General features: G+C 40.8%; 1 protein-coding gene across 4 annotated transcripts in view; it reads left to right on the top strand.

Annotated features, from left to right (window-relative positions):
- The window catches only part of tp53bp2a (tumor protein p53 binding protein, 2a), a 34,704-nt gene extending 14,408 nt beyond the window's left edge, over positions 1-20,296 (top strand). For 2 of the 4 annotated variants that reach the window (XM_061689914.1, XM_061689915.1), the window contains 19 exons: positions 324-471; positions 999-1,112; positions 2,322-2,392; positions 3,260-3,361; positions 4,486-4,660; positions 5,413-5,594; positions 5,888-6,052; positions 8,678-8,725; positions 9,727-9,919; positions 11,114-11,164; positions 11,687-11,776; positions 12,649-12,770; positions 12,862-13,228; positions 13,689-14,533; positions 15,339-15,476; positions 15,552-15,685; positions 16,216-16,382; positions 17,328-17,527; positions 18,168-20,296. In XM_061689914.1, the coding sequence (XP_061545898.1) occupies positions 324-471; positions 999-1,112; positions 2,322-2,392; positions 3,260-3,361; positions 4,486-4,660; positions 5,413-5,594; positions 5,888-6,052; positions 8,678-8,725; positions 9,727-9,919; positions 11,114-11,164; positions 11,687-11,776; positions 12,649-12,770; positions 12,862-13,228; positions 13,689-14,533; positions 15,339-15,476; positions 15,552-15,685; positions 16,216-16,382; positions 17,328-17,527; positions 18,168-18,209 (3,354 nt within the window). In that variant the 3' untranslated portion in view covers positions 18,210-20,296. The remainder of the gene's footprint in view (positions 1-323; positions 472-998; positions 1,113-2,321; positions 2,393-3,259; positions 3,362-4,485; positions 4,661-5,412; positions 5,595-5,887; positions 6,053-8,677; positions 8,726-9,726; positions 9,920-11,113; positions 11,165-11,686; positions 11,777-12,648; positions 12,771-12,861; positions 13,229-13,688; positions 14,534-15,338; positions 15,477-15,551; positions 15,686-16,215; positions 16,383-17,327; positions 17,528-18,167) is intronic. The other 2 variants (XM_061689918.1, XM_061689916.1) reach the window with 2 other exon arrangements.
- Positions 20,297-22,691: the final 2,395 nt, after the last annotated feature.

The raw sequence follows: 22,691 nt of genomic DNA on the forward strand, positions 1-22,691 counted from the left end.
ATGTCAATGAGCACTGAAACGTGAATAATTATCTTATTATTCAATCTTTAAGTTTGATTTAATTCTTACTGTATGCTTTTAGAAAGTACCATACAGTAGACTGCTAGTTTTCTTATTTAAAAATCACATTACAGAAACATTTTTAGTTTTTTGTGGAACTGTAACTGATTGGCTTTCCATTCATATCAGTAACGTTAGATGATTTGAGATGTTTTCAGTTATGAGCGTGGTTAAGGAACAAATTAAACTCATAAGTCAAGGCACCACTGTATATTATCTTTTGAAATTGTTTGTCTAATCTAGCCTCTCTCTCTTCCCCCCAGATGTTCCTGACAGTTTACCTCAGTAACAATGATCAACATTTTACTGAGGTTCCCATCACTCCAGAAACACTATGTCGGGACGTGGTGGACTTGTGCAAGGAGCCGGGGGAGGCCGACTGTCACCTGTCGGAAATGTGGCGCGGATCCGGTGAGCGTTACTTTTCCAGAGGCGACTAGATTTTCTGAAATGTAGCCTTAATGGCTATTAATTATGTGTGCAGCTGCAAGACAATTTATTTTGGAAGGCCTCTTGATTCTCCCAAATGCAAATTGAATCCATAATCTCCAACAAACTCAAGCACCCAGACCCATCTAGAATTTTACCCATTTCTGTGAAGCATTCGCATTTGGAACTGAAGGAGTTAGTTGTGTCTGTGTTTCCATGGTGATGCTGTGCCAATTATCATGTTTGAGGACTTGCACAAGTAGCGTGAAGGGGGACTGCTCAGAAACCATTTCGCATTGCAGACTTTTCTCTCCATTTTCCACATCTACGTGACTGTAACGCGTTATGAATGACTCAAATCAATGGTTTGTCATTTGAACCATATGCTGAGGACAGTGATGGCTTTGATTCTGTCAGCAAAATGAATGAATTTGACGTGTCATTTACATGCGTCTGTGTTTGCTTTATGCGTTGGACACGTACAAACATTACTAACCTCCGTGTTGCAGAGCGAGCCGTAGGGGACGGGGAGCGGATGCTGGATGTGCTACAACGATGGGGACAGCACAGGGCGGAGGTGCGCTTCTTTCTGCGTCACAACCGAGCCCCAAGTAGGGAATCGGGTAAGTATCCACCCTTGCCCTGTTTCTTGACCTTTACGTCTGCCTTCCTGTCTTTTAAAAAATAAATAAATAAAAATGTCATAATGTGTCGAAGTGTCTTGGATAATTGACACTTTTACTGTGAGTTGGAAAATGAGAGGGGTACACATTTCAGGCCAATACCTTACCTTCAAGTTAGTGTAGGAAGGACTGTTGAAAGATGTTTTTATGATGAGCAAGTGGCACTAGAAAAAAAAAAAATAATAATAATAAATATAAATAAATTGACAACCAACGCCACAGCAGTATCCCAAGGCCTGAGCACGGGTAGAACGCAGGGTCAACACAGTCAAGTCAGTTTAAACTCATTACTTTTCTGTTTTCCTTAAGAACACAGAAAACCTGAGTATTTTTGGTGGTCTGCGATCCTCTCAGCCCTCCGTTGCATAACTAAGCCCCTTTTGCCCCCTCACTGCGTGAGTCTGGGCTAGAGATTAGATGCTTGTTTTCCCTTCCTGTTCTCTTAGCCCCTCTTAGTTTCCCACAGTTGGCTCACATCTCCACTGGATTTATGACACTGTCCCTTCATACCTATTCCTTCAATTTTAAATTATTCTTTTTGGTTTGTAGTAGTAGTAGTAGGTGTCGTCTTTCCGAACTTAGATATTGAATCACTAATGCAGGTATCGCCAGTACAGATTAATAATTATTTGTTTGGGTCCATCAAGGGTCATCAAAAGCTATTATACAAGTGAAAGGGCTTTGATCATGGGGCAGGGCTTTATAGGATCTAGACCTCAAGTCCCCCTCCCCAGCCGTAAAAATGCAAGCAACCTGTTCCGCTGGTCCGTAGCTTCCCCACCCTCATGTAGACGAACGTGTACTTGTAGGACCCTCCCACCAGCCGCTTGGTTATGTATGAAGTTAAAGCCCCAGATTATTGTCAGTCACAAAGAATGCTGTTGTTTCCCAGAAGAGGAGAGCTCATTGAGCGGCAGCCAGCCTTTTGTATTGCTTCCTACTGATGTGCATCCACTACTGCAGCACCTGCAAGATAACAGAGAAAGACGTGTACATCACTGTGAATGCAACTTTGTTATAGGAACTGTCAGAGCTGCCTGTAAAAGAGGAACAATTAGTAGTATTATTTTTTTTTTTAGCTTTTTTTTTTTTTTTTTTTTTTTAACATAATTATGTCTGATCAGGTGTTTTACCATGTTGCTTCCTTAGGGGGGTCCAGAGGCTCAGAGCCAAAGAGAAATGGGGTGAAGTGTCCCCCAGACAGAAGGATGGAGAATGGGGTGAGTGCCGGAATCTATCGCATTTAAAAAAAAAAAAATTAAATTAACTCTACTATTTGGAATAATTGTTCATAAATAAAGATACTACGGCGGACCTAGATCTACTATGGGAGGGAATTAACAATTATTTGAGTAATTGCAATTAAATAAAGTATATAAATTTTTTTTTTTAGATGATGGAAAACATTGAACCCCTGTGTTCTTCCCTCATTAAATCCACATGGGCTTCAGCGCTTAATTGGACCTTTGATGACTTCCCATTGTGTTTGAAATGTACCATTTTAACATAAAGTATGTGACCCGCTATCTCATCCCTCTATATGGCGCAACAAGGAACTAATTAATCCCAAATGTAAATTGCAAATTAGAAATTAAACGGGGGCATGTGTACAAAGTCTTGCTTGTTCATGTACTTAACCTCCAAAGTCGGCTTGACTTTCAAGTTGCTCTAATTCCAAAACATTGTCTTTCCTGAAAAAAAACTAGTATGAATCAGTTCAGTCAAACATTACCTTGATAAAAGCTTAAAATTGTACATGCAATGTTTTAAGTAACATGTTTAACATTTTTAACTGTTTTACTAAGGTAAAGCAGGGATCCCAGACCTCTACAGATTTTTCCATCTACTTTATTTCCTCCAGTCTGGAATCCCTTGTAAAGAGAACGTAAACACTACTCTATAGTTTTTAATGCTGATGGTTCAAATGCTTTGCAACTGCATTATCCGGCGTGCAGCATGATTTCCCTAATTGGACCACTTTTGGGGACTTCCAGTTCCCACTGTAGAATGACAAGACAATTTCATAAATGTTTACAATATCTACATTATATAGTTGCAGCTAGCTGTTTTGGGATAATTTTGTCCAGGTGTCAACACCCAGGATGGACATGACTTTGGCAGAGCTACAGGAGATGGCAGCCAGGCAGCAGCAGCAGATTGAAGCCCAACAACAACTCCTCGCTTCCAAGGTACAAAGCAGCACGTGCGAAGGAAGACGAAAGTCCAGACTGAGGCTGGTAGAGATGATTGGATATAGAGGATGAAGAGCTGAAGTGGTGGCGGCGGTGATAAAAGTAACCGTGGGCAGCTGCGGCTGGAAGAACAGTTAAAGGAGATTGAAGGAGGGCGGAGGTTTAAAAAAACAATTATGATTTTAAGATAAGGTTTCGCTGGAGAGGTGGGAAGAATCGTTGCAGGTAAAATGTTTAAAATTTGAGACGCCTGAGACGGCTGCCTCTCATGCATTCTCACGAAACATGCGGCATGTCTCCTGTTCATGCTCTCAGACAAACCACTGTAAAATATAATTAAATATAAGATTTAATAGTGCACTGAGCCAAATTACTTTGTACCATTATTACCAAGTGATGTGTGGTTTTAATAAGCCTTCAATCATCTCACTCCCCCCCCCAAGCCCGTCTTTTGTGTAAACCTGTGCAAAAGCCAAGGAATGTACCTTGAAGCTAACAATAGTACTCGTGAATGTCAACAAACAGGAATTACCCATTGGCACACACAGCCTCAAAATGTCTCGGACCCTGTTTCCCCTCAAGTTTCTAGCAGACTGCTGTTTCATGTCAAGATGGATAATATAAAATCATCCTTTTAATGCTGGTAAATATGATTCCTCCTGTCTCAATTTATGATCTCTTTAATGTACTACTATACTAAGTAAAATTTTCAGGTATCGGTACTTGACTACTGAATTGTTTGTTGTCAGCCGCAAGGATTCCTGGCAAATAAGTTGTCATGTGCCAGCCTAAATAAACCAACAACAACAAAATACCCGATTCTGGCATTCAGAGTCTATGTCTAATCTGAAAATCTCACACAGTACAAAAGGTGTGTGTTAATACTTGAAACCACCATCAGGCCAATGGCGGAAAAGCAGGCGACCAACAGAAGGACTTTGATATAATAAAAGAGGGAATCTATTTTGTAGGGAGACATTTTTATCAAGTTATCAAAATGGGCATTATATTTAATTGACAATAAGCCATAATTTTTACTTGAGTACATTTCAAGAGTTTTTTTTTTTACTTTTTACTTTTAAGGACAGGTGTCGAATCACTGCTTCTACTTCCTCCACCAGGAGCAGCGACTGCGCTACCTAAAGCAGCAGGAGCAGCGTCATCAGCAGCAAGCCTCTGAACAGGAGAAGCTGCAGCGCCTCCGTGACAACATCGAGAACCAGGAGGGGCGCCTCAAGAAGGTCCGAGCCCTCAAAGGCCAAGTGGAGCAGAAGCGCCTTAGCAACGGCAAACTCGGTAAAATCTCAAAAGCAGTGTTACAATGTCTACTGTTAAGCTCACGGTATGATAATTATTGCAATTTGTGGGCAAGCTCACGGTATTGTAGGAAGGGTCACAGTACAGGTGGGGCGAGAGGCGCACGCAGGAGAACCAAAAGATGTCTTTTTCTTCTCAATAGGCTTTAGTAGTTTCTGTCCGTTTCACTTCTATCCCTGTCCATCCAATGTTTACACTCCCATTCGTCCAAAATGCCATTGTCATTGCAGCAATAATCATGCTATGCTAACAATAACAAAGCTCTGTCCATTGAGGAATTGTTTGTTCACTAATTTGACAGTATTGTCATATTTTTAAATGTATAACATGAGAAATAGGAAACTGCCCTACTAACAGTGATCTTAATAAAAATTCAATTCAATTCAGAAACACAGGATCACTCACTCACAGATATAGAAACAGCCAAGTAACAAAGAAATAATATACTCATGGGAATCCGTCTTACCGGTAGTTTCTTTTTCTCCACTTAGTGATATTTTAAGATGATTTCGCGCGCCCTCTTCATCGGTCATCGCCTGCTTAGTCGCTCTTTGGTTGGACCGGGCGCGTGGCAGGCCCCCGGGGGCTCTTAATATTTTACCGTTACAAGACCACAACGATATTGTGGCACTTTGAATGCCATGATATCATGAATACCATTACATCCCTTATACATACACGCTATACCCATTGTTCCCTCACCACCGCCCGGGGCCTCCTTTTGTGTGCAGTGGAGGAGATCGAGCAGATGAACAACCTCTTCCTGCAGAAGCAGCGAGAGCTGGTGATGGCCGCGTCCAAGGTGGAGGAGCTTAGCCGACAGCTGGACTTGCTCAAAAGTGGCAAAGTGGACAACTACCATGACAACCAGAGCTCCGTGGCTGAACTGGAGCGCCTCTACAAGGAGCTACAGGTGTGTGCAAGGAAACAAGACTAAGCTTTGAATAGGCAATCAAGGGATTTTATCAATTTATTTGAATTAACAGGATGATTTTATTTAGCTGTTTTGTAATTTCATTTTTTGTTATCAAGAGAAATGAAGCAAATCCCAGAAGGGAAAAACAAGCAAAACTTGTGAATCATTTCATTGTTGTTTGCTTTTTCTGTAAGGTAAGCCGGCAAAATCAACCAGAATCGGAAATTGTATTATTGGGGACAAAAAAGATTTTATCTTCAGTGAGATCGAACTCCTTTGTGTCTTATCAGCTGAGGAACAAGCTCAACCAGGACCAAAATGCCAAACTGCAGCTGCAGCGAGAGAACCTGAACAAGCGCAACATGGAGGCGGCCGCCATGGACAAGAGGATCAGCGAGCTCCGCGATCGACTGTGGAAGAAGAAGGCGGCTCTGCAGCAGAAGGAGAATGTGCCCGTAAGAATCACACGCGTTATTCAAGCAATCTTCTTATCAAGGTCATTTAGCTGTCCACATCTAGCAATGGTCTTGACCGTGGCCCCCTCTAGTGGCTGTTTGTCGACCTCAACCTCAGACACCTTGGCACTCAGAAGCATCCTGTACAGTAAAGCTCCATTTATGTTCCAGACCCAACCCCTGATAGTTGAAAATCCGTGATATATAGAGAGAATATAAAAAGGTTTTTTAGTTGTTTTTTTTCCCGCTTTAAACTCATTCAAACTTGTTTTAACTAATTTAAACTTATGAAGAAACACTTAACTTTTCCTTCGTGCCTGTCATGACTCTGTTGTCAAGAAATAGGGGAAAGGAAACCAAGAATCTCTTACTCACACTATTCTCCAAATAAGAGGCATGCTTGCTTCAAGCTGTTTGTCATTTTTAGTTGAATCAAACATTATAAAATAAACACCAAAATGTTCAACCAAACCATAATTTCATCTAACGAAAGTCCGCTAGTTTAATGTTAACATATAAAGCAAAAGGCCAACGACGGGCGAGCAGAAATGTGTATAGATGTTGCGGTAGTTTTAAAACTTCAAACAACTGCTACTATAACATAGACAGAGCAGCGGTACGTACAAATAGAATATATTAAAACAGAAAATTGTATATTTAAAAACACCAAATTTTTCCAAACCATACCAAAATATAACAAAAGTCTGATAGGTTAATGCAAATATATCATGCAAAACACCGTAGACGGGCAAAGGAAAATTAGTATTACAGTAAAAGGTGACCTTCAAACAACTACTACTTAACACACATGGAGCAGCAACACATACAAACAGAGCATGCAACAATACTCACAGGCATGCATTCTCTTTGATCTATGGGAACGACAACTATTACTGAAATTTAGTTGGGGATCTTCTCTGCCTTTTCTTTTTGCTCTTAATTACACTGCATCTCTTCTAGAAGACCTCAGTGCTGCCTGGCATGTTGCAGCACAACGTGATGCTCCATTGAAGGCGAGCAACTCTAAAATGTTTGAACTATGACGGAAGTGTTCATAAGGTGAATGTTTATAAGCAGTATTAAAAAATCTGCAATATCATCGGGAAGGTGAACAATGAACCGCAAAATAGCGGCGGAATACTGTACTTGCTCTTCTGTGTAAGACGAGCACTCTGCTCTGCTCCGTTCCACCCGTGTTCCACCTCAGCTGTCTATTAATTCCCATTTGGAGAGAAACAACTCCTGTAACATGCGAGTGGACTTACAAGTGCCCTGCTGACATTGCAGACAAGTTGTAATGTCAGGGGAGATGTTATCTTCTCTGGCTTCCAACAGGAAAAGGGCGAGATCGACTGTTTTTTCCGTAAAGGGCACACAACCATCTTTTTTTGAAAAAGCAAAAGAAAAGGTTGAAAAAGGCTTGGTGGACAAATTAACATTAAATATATAATATAAATAATAAACATTTCATATTGAATGCAGGGTCATCAGACACCTGTTTTAAGAAAAGGGTGAAATAGAATAAGCCTTTATTAGACCGACCCCCCCCCACCCAAATAAAATTCCAAATGGCACAATTTCTAACTGCTTATACATGAGGATTTATATTTTCAATTTTATTTTGTCAGCTTTTTTGCATGAAATATAAACTAATGTGACTATTTTTAAGTCTAAGCAGAAATAATGTCGATATAACCCGTCAGTTATGTTGCAGGTCAAATTGACCCAGTTTAAGTTTTAAAACTTGTAATACATTTTCTAAATTATTTTTTTATTTTTTAACAAACGTTTTATTCTAGTTGTTGCACAAAATATTCACTAAATGGTAATGGTGTTTTTATTTTTATTCTATTGATAAAACACCACCCAACACGAACAGAAGTGCCTAGCAATAAATTTGAATATTGTGGAAAACTTTAGTTCAACTCAAAAAGTGAAACTCATAGATTCACAATCACTACACACAGTGAGATATATTTATTTGTAAAAAAAAAAAAAAAAAAAAAAGATTTTAAGATCTTAATAGATTTTAGCTTACAGCTAACAAAAACAGCAAATTCACCATCTCAAGAATGAGCGACAGAAATAAATTAACTTTTCTATGATGATCCCATTTATTCGGATGCACCTGCTCCATTCTACTCGACCATTCAAAAGTTTTTAGGAATAATTTTTTTATTTTTTTGTTTTTTTTTGTCCCCCCCCCTTGAAGAAGTCCATTATTATTTTACATGCACAGTAAAGTAGGACTAGAGTGTGACACATTCAGACGGGAGGTCCTGAAAAGGTTTTTGCGAGGTGGTGATTCACCCACGCTGCCCGGAATCATAATGAGCGGGCCTTTTTCACACCCGCACAAAGACTCTCTCCATCCCAAGCTGCTCTCTCCTCCGACCCAACAACAATTGTCTGGCTGACGCACACACACACACACACACACACAGACGCACCGCTCACTAAAGCGACTCTTCATCTCAGAGTCAAAAGAGTTCAGCAGAGCCCAGAAGAGGTGGGGGGAATACTGGATAGGAAATATAAACAAGGACAGTATTTATTTATTTTTTTTTTAATTATTTTTTTTTTTTTTGAATTGCTGTTGCATGTTTGTGCTTTTGTTTTCCCAAGAATGGCTATCCCAGTAAAGAGAGGGCTTCAAAAGACACTCATCCTCAGGTAATCAAAACTAGCGTCGAGGCGGGAGCATCTGTTCTCTATTTTCCTCTGATATCTGCAGTTTGACTTTGCACAGGTTTTATTGTCTCTAAAAACAAAACAGAACCCTGATAGGCAGACTGTCATTTCTAGTTTTTCAGGGACATTGCATGTTGTCATTCATTAATGGTACAATGCACGTGCGTCGACATTTTGATGTTGATGACGGTGTGCTCATTAACTAAAATTGAAAGTGAAAGTCTTAGCTGTAGAATTTACAGGCATTTCTTCCGTATATACCATACCAGGGTTATTTCACTAATAATAATAATAATAAAAATATTGCAATATAACATGAATTATAATATCATAGTGGTACCTTGATTTATGAGTTGAAGTCATTCTGTGACCAAGCATGTAATGCAATTTACTCGATAGAAAATATGAAAATCAGTTTTTCCCATTGAAATGCCATCAATCCATTCCAGCCCCACCAAGACTTTTTTTGTTGGTACTTTTTTGCTTTATTTTTAATAAGGCAAAATAGCACTGTATTTTATAAAAACAAAGTATTAGCATGTTTGACTGTTTGTCCCGTTCAATAAACGGTGACGTTGGCTTTCTTCGCTCAAATGCAAGGGTATTTGAGAAGCCTAATTACTCCATTTATTTTATAACTTAATTCGATTGGCAGGCATATCTGAAGCCTGCTCGTACCTCAGATTTTGGCTCGCCACGTAAAGCAAAAAAGAAAACGACCACGCGATGGCTCGTGACCTCGGAAAACTGATCAATTGGGGCGCTTGTACTTTTTTTGTGAACAAATTTGACCAAATGGTGGCATCCCAGGCTGACATTTGAATTTTGCCACCCATATATAGATTAAAATGTTTGCATTTTAGTCCAATGATTGTACTTGGCTGTTCTCCACTTTAACAAAGATATCAATGTTTGATTAAAATCACTTTTTTTCTTTTAAATTTATTTTTCTTTTTTTTTTTTTTTCTTTCCCCTATCGCCAGGTGCCTTCTGATGGACCTGCCAGTCAACAACAGTCAGGTGGTACATCTCGTGTGGCAGCGGTCGGCCCGTACATCCAGTCGTCCACACTGCCCCGCGGTGGCCCGGGCAGACATGACCTGCTTGTAAAACCAGCCTACCCGGACGGCACCTCCACCTTGCCGACGCATGATCTGCAGAGCAAGGGTGGAACAGGTGAGTGAGCACTTCTCTTTTCCATCCAGCAGCCACTTAATTTAGGAGTGGGCAAAGTATGGCCTGTTCTTTAATCCAGCCAACCAAACATATTTGTTACATTCATTTAGCTGTTTTTTTTTTTTCTTTTTCTTGCTTTTAAAATAAAAATGTATTTCCAGTGTGAAAGGGACAGAGTGGAAACAAATAGTAAAAATCTATGAATAATTGATTTAATTTATTTCAATGGGCTTAGATGATTGAGTGTTATGAGTTACAAATGTGGTCACAGAAAAAAAATTCAATCATATAACTAAAGGCACCACTGTATTTGGTGGAAGACCAACTTTTGACATTGACAAGACTGCACTGCCCCCTGCAGGAGCAGAGAAGTGTGCCGCTCCTGCTGCTTGTGATGTCACTTTAAGCTCAGAAGGTAGCGCGTTACCCTCGCGGTTTGCCGTGTTAGTTTTTAAGCATCAGTAACTTTCAAAAGAGCTTTCTTTTGTTTCTTGACTTGTTTTGCAGTGACCCTTTGATGTGTGCTTTGTACAAGGGAGCAAATAAATGCTCTTTGTGACGTCCTGGTAATTTTATTGTTTTTTTTTTTTAAATAATTTGGTGACTTGTTCTTGAATATGTGCCTTAGTAACAGTTAATTACATATTTAAAATGTATTAGGGTATTTCTTTAAATAGCTCCCTCCTCTCTAGCGGACGCCATTACCTTACTTGCCCGATGTGTCATCAAAATACACAAGTGTAAAGTTGAAGTTTAGTGGGCCATTAAAAGAAAATGTGTTGTTTTGAATCCATTTGTACGCAACAGAGCATTCGTGTCAAAAACTGCTCTTAGTAATTTTGTGTTGAACAATTGTGTTTGTACAAATACAGGTTTTACCCAATTAGATGCCTAACAGTCTGTAGTTGATTGAATTAATGGCATAAATAAGAAAATACGCATCGTCAACAAAATGCCTTTGCATTTTCCACTGAATAGGGATTCCACATGCAGGAATGTAATCGGTTTTCCCCCTAAGTATCCACGTTGTTTTCATCTCTCGAACTGTGGATTTGGATTTGAAAACTGCTTTATTCAAGCGACTTTGTGTAACATCTCAGGCCCCTGCTAGAACCAGCTAAAATGTCCAGTTCTAAGGCCATATTGTTGTTGATTTTTTCTTTTATTTTTTTCTTTGGAATCCATCTTCCTCAGAAGCCATATTCTTGTTTGAGCCTCTGAAAGAGCTTCGGGCCAAGAGAAAAGGTATAACGAAGTGGTGTGGTGTGTGCTTCTCTCTGGCTTTCTATTGCTATTGCTATTATTTTTGTGAGAAAAAGACGACCTGATTTTCTCGCTTGATCATGTTTGTTTTGCAATTGTTTTGATGAGTACCTTTGGAGATTTCCCCCCACTAGTTTCTGCCTTAAATGTTTTTTGAGTTGAAGTGACATTCTGTGTGGATCAATTTATACATGTTGGTGTTTGAAGGGGAGCATTTCAAAGTAAAAAGGTTTTCAGACTTATTCATGGAATTCTTCATGAGTTAAAGGAATTATATGGTCACTCCTACTATATGTTAATGATGACTGCCAGCTTTCCCAATAGAAATTAACAGTAACACTGCAAATTAAACCATAGACTCAGGAAAGTGGCAATAATCCAGTGTTGTGTTTTGTAGTTAAGGGACACCGAAGTGTGCTGAAGCCTGAGTGAGTGTGCCTTCTCCTCTAAAAACCTCCTCTCTAATTATTTTATTCATTTTCTGCTCTCTTATGTGTCCTTCAGGGAGCCATTCATCGAAACTGGAGTCAAATGGTCATGTTCCAGCTTCTTCAACACTCCCACGAATGACATCTCACTCCCACAAAGACCAAGGTGAGAAATGCACAAATGGCTGTGAACAGAGAGGAACTGGTTTCCTAAGGATGATGTTGTTTGGTATCAGGAGAAATAAAGCAAATTCCAAAAGAAAAAACCCAAAGCACAACTTGTTTTGTATAAATGTCTTGAAAATGTGGCGCACCCCAGAGAAGTGTTAAAAATCCTGCCAAATTCAAATGATTTTTAAAAAATAAATTTAAAATCGGCAAATATATAAAATGAGGCTTCAAATTGTGAAGCATCAAGCTGTTTTCTGGGCTCTCAAATGTTATGGCCATGTCTGTCCGCTGAAACCACCTGTCAACTATCTACGACTTCCTTATGCCTGCACATAACTACATTTGAGCCTCAAAAATGTATCCGTTTAAAGCATCTGGTGGCTGAAATATATCCCACCGCGCTGTCAGAAGGCTTTTCCACAGCGTGACAACGAGGCACTCTAAAGCGGCCGTGCCAGCCGACTATCCAAAGGGGAGATGCATTTTCGGGGTGTAGGCATAGCTAGCTAGCTAACCACACGTTGCTATTGCACCGGAAGTAGCAAGTAGGGGGGGCTGACGGCAGACTCCAAAGTGCGTCACTAGGCACCGATTTAGCCACACCCCAAAAAAATCAAGAAAACTGAAATATTAAAAATAAAAACATCGCCACAATTGAAAAATACATTGTTCTCGGTCTTTGCAGGTTTTCAGCAATTATTTTCAAACGTGTAATGCATTTAGAAACGCATCTCTGAATTCAATTTGTAGGGTCTTCAAGGCCATATCACCCAGCCTGGAAAAGTGTTAACGAAACCTGGACTTCCTTTTAGCTTTGTGTAGCGCACACTGTGGCGTCATTGTCTTTTTTGGTGGTGTGTTGATTAGATGACACAGAGCCCAAGAGGGACAGGAAGGTGCGTCCATTTTCCATGTTTGAACCGACTGAGGTTCCTGCTACATCACTCCGCAAAAACCAGAGCAGTGATGACTTGGTTAGGGATGCCCAGGTGAGAAGCAAAGCAAATATCATCACAGCTTTTGGAGAAATACATCATTAAACTAATCTATCTAATGGATTTCACCTTCTTGTCATCTTAGTCTGCTCCCAAGGTGCCAGTCAAGGTCCCGCCACCTGTGCCCACCAAACCAAAAGGCCCAAATGTCATCCCATATGGCAAGCAGGGCCTCAACACGGGCACCTTTCCTAAAACTAAGCCTCACAGCAGCCACCCCCAACCTGGCCAAGGCCACGTCCCTCTCCTGCCCTCCCAGAGCCAGACACTCCCCCTGCCTCCAAAGCAGGACCCTCCACCCGCTGCCACTGTGCGGCCTTTCACCCCGGAGCTGCCTTCTTCCAAGCCGCAGACCCTTGCCACCAGCTCCATCTACTCCATGTACACTCAGCAGTCTGGCATACAGGGAGCCCTCAGCAGATGTCAGAGCCGCCCCAATGGCTTTGTTAGTGGTAAGTACATCACTCCAAAAAAAAAAAAAAATCATACTGACAATAAATAATCACTGCTGGATGAACAAGTCAAATATTCATCAGTATGACCTTAATTTCCAACACCCATGACGTGGTTAGCTGGTTTGGTGTTTCTGCCACACGATGCACTTGCTGGGCCTTGGAGGTGTTTTCATTGTGCTTAGATTTAGAGGATTTACAGGGAAAAGAGGCGAGACACACACTGGACTCGTCACCAGACAATCATAAGGGATTTATTTATTTATTTGAACTCTTTCATTAAAACGAAATACATAACTTTATTTAATATTTTCAAAATTTTCGGTTGTAGATAGATAGAAGTAGGGCAACATTTCACAATATGCTCCTCCTTGGTTTGTATAAACTGTGACAATGATGCATTCAGGGACACTTATTGCGCAGCTTCTTGTCAATAGCACTTGATGTGTCCTATTTGTAGTGTATGGGAAGCCGGTGATTCCCAGTGGAGGCTCCCAACACCTGGAGAACCCTTACTTGGAACGTCGCTCCCCAGCGCTGGAATCCGAGGTGGACCACAACAGTGCAAACCACACAGGTCCCAGTCCATCCGAGGGCGCCCAACCAGAAACTGAGCGCATCCCGCGACCCCTCAGCCCCACCAAGCTGCTCCCTTTCATTTCTAACCCCTACCGGCACCAGAGCGACGGGGACCTGGAGGCCCTCAGGAAGAAGCTCTACAACGCCCCCAGGCCCCTGAAGAAGCGCAGCTCCATCACGGAGCCAGAGGGACCCGCGGGGCCCAACATCCAGAAGCTCCTCTACCAGAAAACCACGCTGGCAGCCATGGAGACCACTGTGATTACGACGACCACTCCCGCCTCTCCTGGTGAAGCAGAGAAGGGGTCTGAGGTAATCGTGGTGCCACACTTTCCGAGCCCATTGAGCGGCGCAGAGAACCACCCCTCAGATGCGGCACTATCTCTGGAGGGACCCCAGTTCCCGGGTGGGAATGTTCACATTCCAGCTCCCATAGAACAAACCAGATCACCCGCCGTCATCCTCGACTCCGAAGACATCGTCCCCCCGCCTCCTCCGGCACACCCGGCCCCTCGGCCCGAAGATGCTCTCTTCCCGCCGCCGCCCCCTGCTGGTCTGGAGGACCCCATCCCTAACCTGCCCCCTCTGCCTCCAGAGGGCTTCCTGGAAGAGTTCCCCCCTTACCCGCCGCCTCCGTACCCCAGTGGAGCGGAGCAGGACAGCCTGGGCGAGGACACCTTTAATATGAAAGCGCCTGAGGTCACCGGTCAGGTTGCTCTGCCTCCAGTAAGTAATGAGCCCAGGCTGGTAGCCCTAATCTTTGTTTGACACCTTGACCCTGTATTGAAATGTTAATTGTAAGCCCTAACTCTGGCTTGAGACCCTAATTTGAAAGTACCTTTTTCTTGAAACCCTGGTCCGAATTTGAGACCGTAACCCTGGCTTGAGACCCTAATTAGAAACCCTGACTGACCCAGGATTCAAACCCCAATTTGAAACCCAAAGTTTAAAACCTAATACTGTGTTGAAACCCTATCCTTGCAGAGAAGAAATTAAAAAAAAAAAAAAAAAGTTTTATAAAGCCTTCACATGTTTGTTGGTTCCACAAGATTTGTTGCGTTAACAGTCATGACCTGGGTCGATGTTATATAATTAGATAATCTCCATCAGGCACTGTATTGTTTCTTGGAGAAAACGGTCCTTATTCTATTTAGACTAAGTAGCGGTTCAGCCTACTTTTCTCCCACATTTCCACACTCCTCCTTATTCCCTAAGACACACTTTGTGTTAAAAATAAACACCAGTTTACACGTCGTTGTGATCCTACCATCAGAGGTGGATTACTATAGGTTTTATCTCAAAAAGGCGACCAATTAGAAATCAATGTTCTGGCCTATTTATCTCGAGCCCCGCCTTCTCTTTGTCCAGCTAATCGGGTTGCATAACGCTGTTAAGATAGGTGAAATTGTTTCTTACCGCTTGGCTTAATCGTGTAAAAAATCACATCCTGCCGTGCTCTCTCAGTTGAGCACGAGCACGGCGAAGAGTGGATGCGTTGTAGTGCACTCACCGTTATGATTGCGTCTTGAAGGGCAAAAGGACCAACCTGCGCAAACTCGGCTCGGAACGCATCGACCATAACATGAGAGTCAAGTTCAACCCGCTGGCCCTGCTTCTCGACTCCTCTCTGGAGGGAGAGTTTGACCTGGTCCAGAGAATTATCTACGAGGTAAAGGCTCAAACCAAAAATCTGGACCTTTTCTGTTTGGGATTCAAACTTAATATTTTTCCACCTCACGCTCAGGTGGAGGACCCCAGCCAGCCCAACGACGAAGGTATCACCGCGCTACACAACGCCGTGTGCGCCGGACACACGGAGATTGTCAAGTTTCTCGTCCAATACGGCGTCAATGTCAACGCTGCAGACAGCGACGGCTGGTGAGTTGAAGAAGTTCATGACTAAATTCAAATTTGGGCATGACGATACAGCCTTAAAAGAATTACCCCCCCCACAAAAATCAGATTGTAAAAATGTTACTGAGTTGTTTCCCCTTTGCTTACAGAAAAAAGCAAATGACAATAAGCTTATTAAAAAAGTTTGTTTTTTTTTTCTCCTGAGATTTTATTTATTTCTCCTGATAACAAGCTTTAAAACAGCAAAACAAAATCGGGCAAGCATTGATTCGTAACTTGAAAAAATTCCGAGTTGGGGCACTTGTAAGTCAAGGTACCACTATCTTTTTTTTCTGTGCAAGTTGATGCTGTGTGGGGAAAAAAACATGCTGGAAAATTTTTTTGAAAAATTTTTTTCAAAGCTTGTTCGGTGAGAGGAGGAGTAAAACTAACTAACAAAAAACGTGTTTTATAATTAAATTGTCACTTGCTAATTGACAAGTGAAAGTAAAAAAAGCATTAATCTAAAGAAAAAGCAAAAATGACCTTTCTGATGCAGTCTTCTTGGATCTCAGGACGCCTCTTCACTGTGCCGCCTCCTGCAACAATGTGCAAGTGTGCAAGTTCCTGGTGGAGTCTGCCGCCGCCGTCTTCAACACGACGTACAGCGACATGCAGACGGCGGCCGACAAGTGCGAGGAGATGGAGGAAGGTTACACCCAGTGCTCCCAGTTCCTATATGGTCAGTTGGAAATGACTTTCGCATTACAGTGAAACCACGTTTATCGCTGGATATACGTTCCAGACCCACTTGCAATATAGAGAGACCATATACTTTCTAATGCAATTTATAGTTTCTCTCTTTGAACACTTAAAACCTACGAAAATACTTAAACTCAATAAACACACTTAAGTATTCCTTACTGCCATTTTTTTTTTTTTTTTTTTTTTTTTTTTTTTTTTTTACTCTTACTGTCAAGAAATGGGAGACTATTGTAAGACATCACTCTGAAAAACAAGACTTGGACAGTTCTCCAAATAAGACTCCCAGTTGAAGTTTACTGTAAAACTGATACAACTAGAGAATTAAACATTGGATATTGAAAACAAATTTAATTTAGTCTAAAGAAAATCTGCTATCTTAATGCTAACCTATAATGCGACAACGGAAATTAGCATAGAGCTAATATACTGCAACTTTAACACACATGGAGCAGCAACACATACAAACAAAGCATATAACAGAAGAGAATGGAACATTGTATATTTAAACACCAAAATGTTAAACCAAACCATATGATTTTGTCCTAACAAAAGTCTGTTAGCTTAATGCTTACACATAATGCAAAACACCATAGATGGGCTAATGGAAATACAGATTACAGTAATTATAAACTTTCAAGCAGCTGTTTTTTTTCACACATACGGCGCAGTGACACATACAAGCAGAGCATACAACAATACTCACAGCCATATTTTTTCTGTAGGGACGTGAGCTTTTAGTGGAGGTTGAGGACCTTCTCTGCCTCTTCTTGCTTGAAAAAATGCATTCTAGTAGAGCTCAGTGCTGCCTGGCATGCTGTGGCACAACATAGTACTTACTACTCTGAAAACCCATCAAAAAATGATCACTTAAAATTCCACCGGATAGGTTGGTATGTCAAATGGCTCACTTTCGTGTGCTTAGGCGTTCAAGAGAAGATGGGCATCATGAACAGGGGCGTGGTCTATGCCCTGTGGGACTTCACGGGAGAGAATCCCGACGAGCTGTCCTTCAGCGATGGGGACTGCATGACGGTCGTCCGCCGGGAGGATGAGGACGAGATCGAGTGGTGGTGGGCGCGCCTGGGAGACAACGAGGGCTACATTCCCCGCAACCTACTCGGGGTAAGCAAAAAATTCAGCCCCGAACCCAGTTTTGCTAAGCAACATGAGATTCAGTTGACAATCGTTTCAATCATGAGTAGACTTACAGAAAAGTGTCAAGAAGCCATGCCCAAAAAGGCACAGGAAGTTGGTCATTTTATTTCAACACAGCCAGGTTGGGGCCAATGTAGTCATTTCCAAAATTGGCTCGTGAGCCTTTTCTAGGAATTTTTTCAGGGAAAATTCAGCCGCTGAAGACAGTTTCACTTAGCAACATGACATTTTTTAAGCCTATCATAAGTAGACTCCATGCCCAAAAATGTACAAAAAGTGTGCTGTTTTAGTTTTAAGTGGCCATTTTAGGCTCAATTTAGTCATTTTCAAAATTCATTAAAGAATTCCGCCCCTAAAGCCACTTTCATATCGCAACATAACTATCGTAGGAAAGTCTATGGTAAGTAGACTCACACAAAAAGTCTCGAGTAGCCAAGCCATAAAACACAAACAAAGGAGCATTTCCAAAATTGGCTTGTTTCGTAGTTTAAGATTCACAATGAAAGGGGGGGCGGGTGGTGGGGGTGTGTGGTCTCGTTCATCACTGCTCAGTTCTTTATTTGTACCGTTTTTAACACTTGGTTGCCATCTTTTTTGCCTCTTGCAGCTGTACCCGAGAATAAAGCCACGACAGAGAAGCCTCGCTTAAGGATTCCTGCACATTTCAACATGCACACTAACACACACATACACTACTCTTATTATGTTGGACTTTGGGGTAAAATTTTAGGCTCTCAGAGTTAAGTCACAGAAGTGGATGTCCTTGGAAATTTTCATAGATCAAACACCTGTTGTGTATTTTGCCGTTCAGCTCCTTGTTGGCGACCAGAAAGTTGTGCAAAAAGTACTTAAATATTGAAGTTTGCATTCAGAAGTTTAGAGAAGGTTGGATTCAATTCACCTGTTAAGGTTATAGCGCATCTTAGGTTCATCGTGAAATTTCACCCCAAATCCCAATATCCCTAAGGTTTTCTGGTTAGTGCGTGTATGTAAACACACACACACTGGCTTTAACAATCTGGAAAGAGAAGGAAACGGCTGCAATGAAGTAACACTGAAGCAGAACTGGGGAACCCACACCACCTTATGGGCCATATATGGAAAATAAAACCTCAGAGGTACTCTTATAAACATTTTCAAGTCTTATTTGTTCATAAATTTAGTAAGGCCCTCGGAGGACTTTTTTGACCAAGGTTCCCCACCCCTGCACTAAAATGAAGGATCACCTAATGAACACTTTGTGGCCCAACTGTGGCACTTTTCTTTTACCCGGTTTCGCTGTTTTTTTTTTTTATTACTGTCGTGTGAATTCGTAAAATGACCGAAACTGTGGATGTAAACGGAACTCGCAGTATTTGACGTTTTTACCACAGCTGTCAGGTTTCTGGTTCCTTTGTTGAACAGCATCACATGACGAGTAAATGTGTGTTGCTGATGAAATAAATGCTCAGTTACCGTGACAATCTTTAGCAGAGGCTTGTTTTTATTTGACTGTGCCTCATTCTATATCTGCACTGGAGGTGTGACGTCTCCAGCTAAATAAAAATCAATTGATCAGTACTATTCGATTAATTGCTGTTCAGCACGTGGCCGATGACGCCCGAATACCTTTTGAGCATTTATACGATACCCTTGATATTCAGCTTAATGTCTGTCCATTTACTGTTATGCTCTTTGTCCTCATTAGTCATTTAGCGCACTAGTAGATCGACTCGTCCACAAATCTTCAATATCGAATAAATCCTCAGCCATCCTTAAAAAAACGTTTGTCCATCTTAAGGTACTAGTTGGCCAAAAGTCTGCTAGTGCACCGAATTGTCTTACTAGTGACGACAGACCGTATTAGTACATGGAATGGATGGATATCAAGGCTTTGGAAAGCCGTTAGAACATTTATTCGATTTGAAAACATTACTAGTCAGAGAGTCCTTCCGCTAGTGCACCTTAATAATCCTTCTCGTGGCCTGAATTGTCTTACGAGTGAAGACAAAAGTCTACTAGTACATGATATCCACCTTAAGTTTCATATCAGGGATACAGAAATATTCACTTCAGCATATATTCAATATCCTTGATATTTAAATTTAGGTCGTACTAGTAGGCCAAAAGCAGCACTAATATACCAGTAAACCTTTAAGTTCTTCTACTAGTGCACTAGCCATTTAAGCATTTATTCGATATCAAGGATATCAAAGTCTGTTGAACATTGGTTATCCTTGATATCCATCTTATGGTTAGACTAATAAGCCAAAAGTATTATTAGTCCTTCTGCGAGTGCACTGAATTGTCTTACTAGTTGGTACAAAGCGCGTACTAGTCCATGGGCCTTAATGTGCATATCAATGTTACCGAATAAAGGCGCAAATGACTTTCCATGGCCATTGTGCTTGGGCTGAGATGCCACTACTTGTGTAAATGTGCTTCTTAGTCACAAACTAGTGATTTGACGCCGTAGCAGTGAAAATGACCGAGAGAGAATATGCAGTATCTTATGTTCCAGCCATTCCCCCACTAGTAATGTACAGTGACAAGTTAAGCTGACTACCAAGAAACATAGTCGTTAATAACAAATGGTTTAGCATGTATTCCTAATTCACGGACTGTTTCTCATTTTACTTAACCTGAGCATATCTCACAGTGGAGATGTATTTATTTTTGTTACCATGTTTCCATATGCTGTCTAAGAAGTATAACCTCAAATTTTCAACATTTATAATAAAAATACTTTGTACCATGTCAAGCGTTTTGTTTTTCCTTTCATCCATTTTTCTATAGCGTTTGTACTCATGAGGGTCGCCACTCAGCTGTGATAGGCTCCACCTCACCCATCTGGAGCCTATCACAGCAGAGATTGGGGCAAGAGGCGGGGTCACACTTGGTACAGTGAGCCAGTCAGTCCCATGTCACATACTGTACCTATTGATAACCATTTACATTCACGCCTATGGACAATTTAGATCGGGAGGTCAAACTTTTTGAGCTCAAGGGCCACATTTGATTTTTTTAAATCAGGTCAGGCCAGTATGTTAGTAGATGAGGTCAAGAAAGTCAAAATGTGTATTTGTTTTTTTATTGTTTATAAATTCCCCCAGAAATAGGTTTATTTGACTATTTGTAATTTAAATGAACCTGGACTGTTTGCCAGTCTGATCACAGGGCGCATATAAAGAAACCATTTGCACCAATGTACTATTTGGAGCAAGGCTGTCCCAAGTGCAGCCTGCTGAATGTTTTTGAAAACTTGTATTCAAATTCTTATAACATTTAACACTGCCTGCATCACAAGGTTACGAGGAAAAGTTCTAATGTTGAAAGAGAACACTTGTTTTTTTTTTTAAATAAAAATTAAATTCTCATATTTCTTAAAAAAATACAAACGTTTCAAAAATTGAATAGCACACGAAAACGAAAGCTCTCTGAAAGCTGTGTCATTTGGTCTAACAGCTACTGGTCTGGGTGCATGCAGTCAGTGAGGGTGAAGGGTCTTCTGTCTCACCCGTTACCAATTCTCAAAGGTGACCCGCAGGGGTCTATACGTGGTCCAACCCATTTCAATATTTACATCAACAATATAACCTATGATATTGATAATTCTCTTGCCCATTTGGACACCAACAACAAAATTATTTATACTTTTAGGTGTTCCCTCCACACTGAGCTCTGTCCACGCTTCAGACAGACGGGTTTTACTAACATTCAAAATGCTCTTTCCAGTCTACAGCTACCAGTGAGTATAAGCAAACCTAAATGTAATATCTTCAAAAGAAACCTTCCACAAATCGAGCACCCCTGTAACATTCTGTCTATTAATGGTTCTCCTGTTCAATTTGTCAGTGAATCTGGCTTGACAGTTAACTTACATTTGAAATACAAATGAATACGCGTCTCTCGAAAGTTAAAAGCAGATTAGGCTCTCTCTACCGAAATAAAACCTCACTAACAAGCTGTTCTGAATTGCATTTTGTTAAAACGACTATCCTCCCAGTCCTAGATTACAGAGATGTACTACATAGTTCAGCTTCAAATATTCACCACCACAAGCTAGACACCATATTCCACGCTGCTGTCCGCTGTGTCACCATTGCTCCCGTTAACATTAACACTGGGAGCTGTACTCCCTGGTTAATTGGCCCGCTCTAAACTGATGCAGACAAAAATCACTGTGCCATGTTCACCTGTAAAACATTCATTGGCAAGACAACCTCTCTATCTTCGCTCTCTGCTCACCATGCATACCACCACTCGCACTCTCCGTTCCAGCAGTTTTATTAACCACTTCGTTCCGCACTACTTTTAATTTTCTTCCCAAAACAACTGGAACACTACAACAAATAATCAAACTTACCTCATTCATCCCAATAATGTAATGTATTGTGTGAATATATACCGTGTAACTATATCACATGGTACAGTTTGTTATATATGGTTGCTTTCATTGTATTTATTTATTTAGTTATTTATTTTTAATGTTTTCCTCTTCTGTTTTCTGCAGCCAGGTAGGCATTGTAAATGTGAATCCGTTCTTGATTTTCCTTACCTGGATGAATAAAGGTTGGGGGAAAAAAAGCACTACACAATGCATGTAAAGATACCACCAGCATATGGCGCTGTTGCACCAATTAGCTTTATATTAGGGTAAACCCTTGTGAACAACAAAAAAACAACAACACTAACAGTTCATAATTCACAGTGGTTGAAAGTAACAAAGTACAAATACTGAGTAGAATGAACGGTACTTAAGTAGAGTTTTCAGGTGTATTTATTTACTTAACCTTTTAACTTTCCTCATATTTTTTTCATTAAAAATGAACATGTATTCATAATCTTTTAATCTATGTATTACTAGTATATTTCAAAATTGATTTTAACTTTGTTATTGTTTTCTGCTTTATGTTTTGTTTTGTTCATGTACAGCACTTTGTTTCAGCTACGGTTGTTTTTAAGCACTCGACAACTGGTTCGCAAAGTGTGCTCCCTCTAGTGGTACGTGGAAGAATCACTTAAATGTTCGAACTGTGCGTAATGTTATAGTGGCTTCACCTTTTTTGAAATACAGTACAGTACATTTGTAAGTACAGTTCAGTTGTATTAAAATGTTAAGTCCTATACAGTTGCATTTAATCTATTAGAA

Source organism: Phycodurus eques, chromosome 11 (assembly GCF_024500275.1).
Source record: "Phycodurus eques isolate BA_2022a chromosome 11, UOR_Pequ_1.1, whole genome shotgun sequence".
Lineage (NCBI taxonomy): Eukaryota > Metazoa > Chordata > Actinopteri > Syngnathiformes > Syngnathidae > Phycodurus > Phycodurus eques.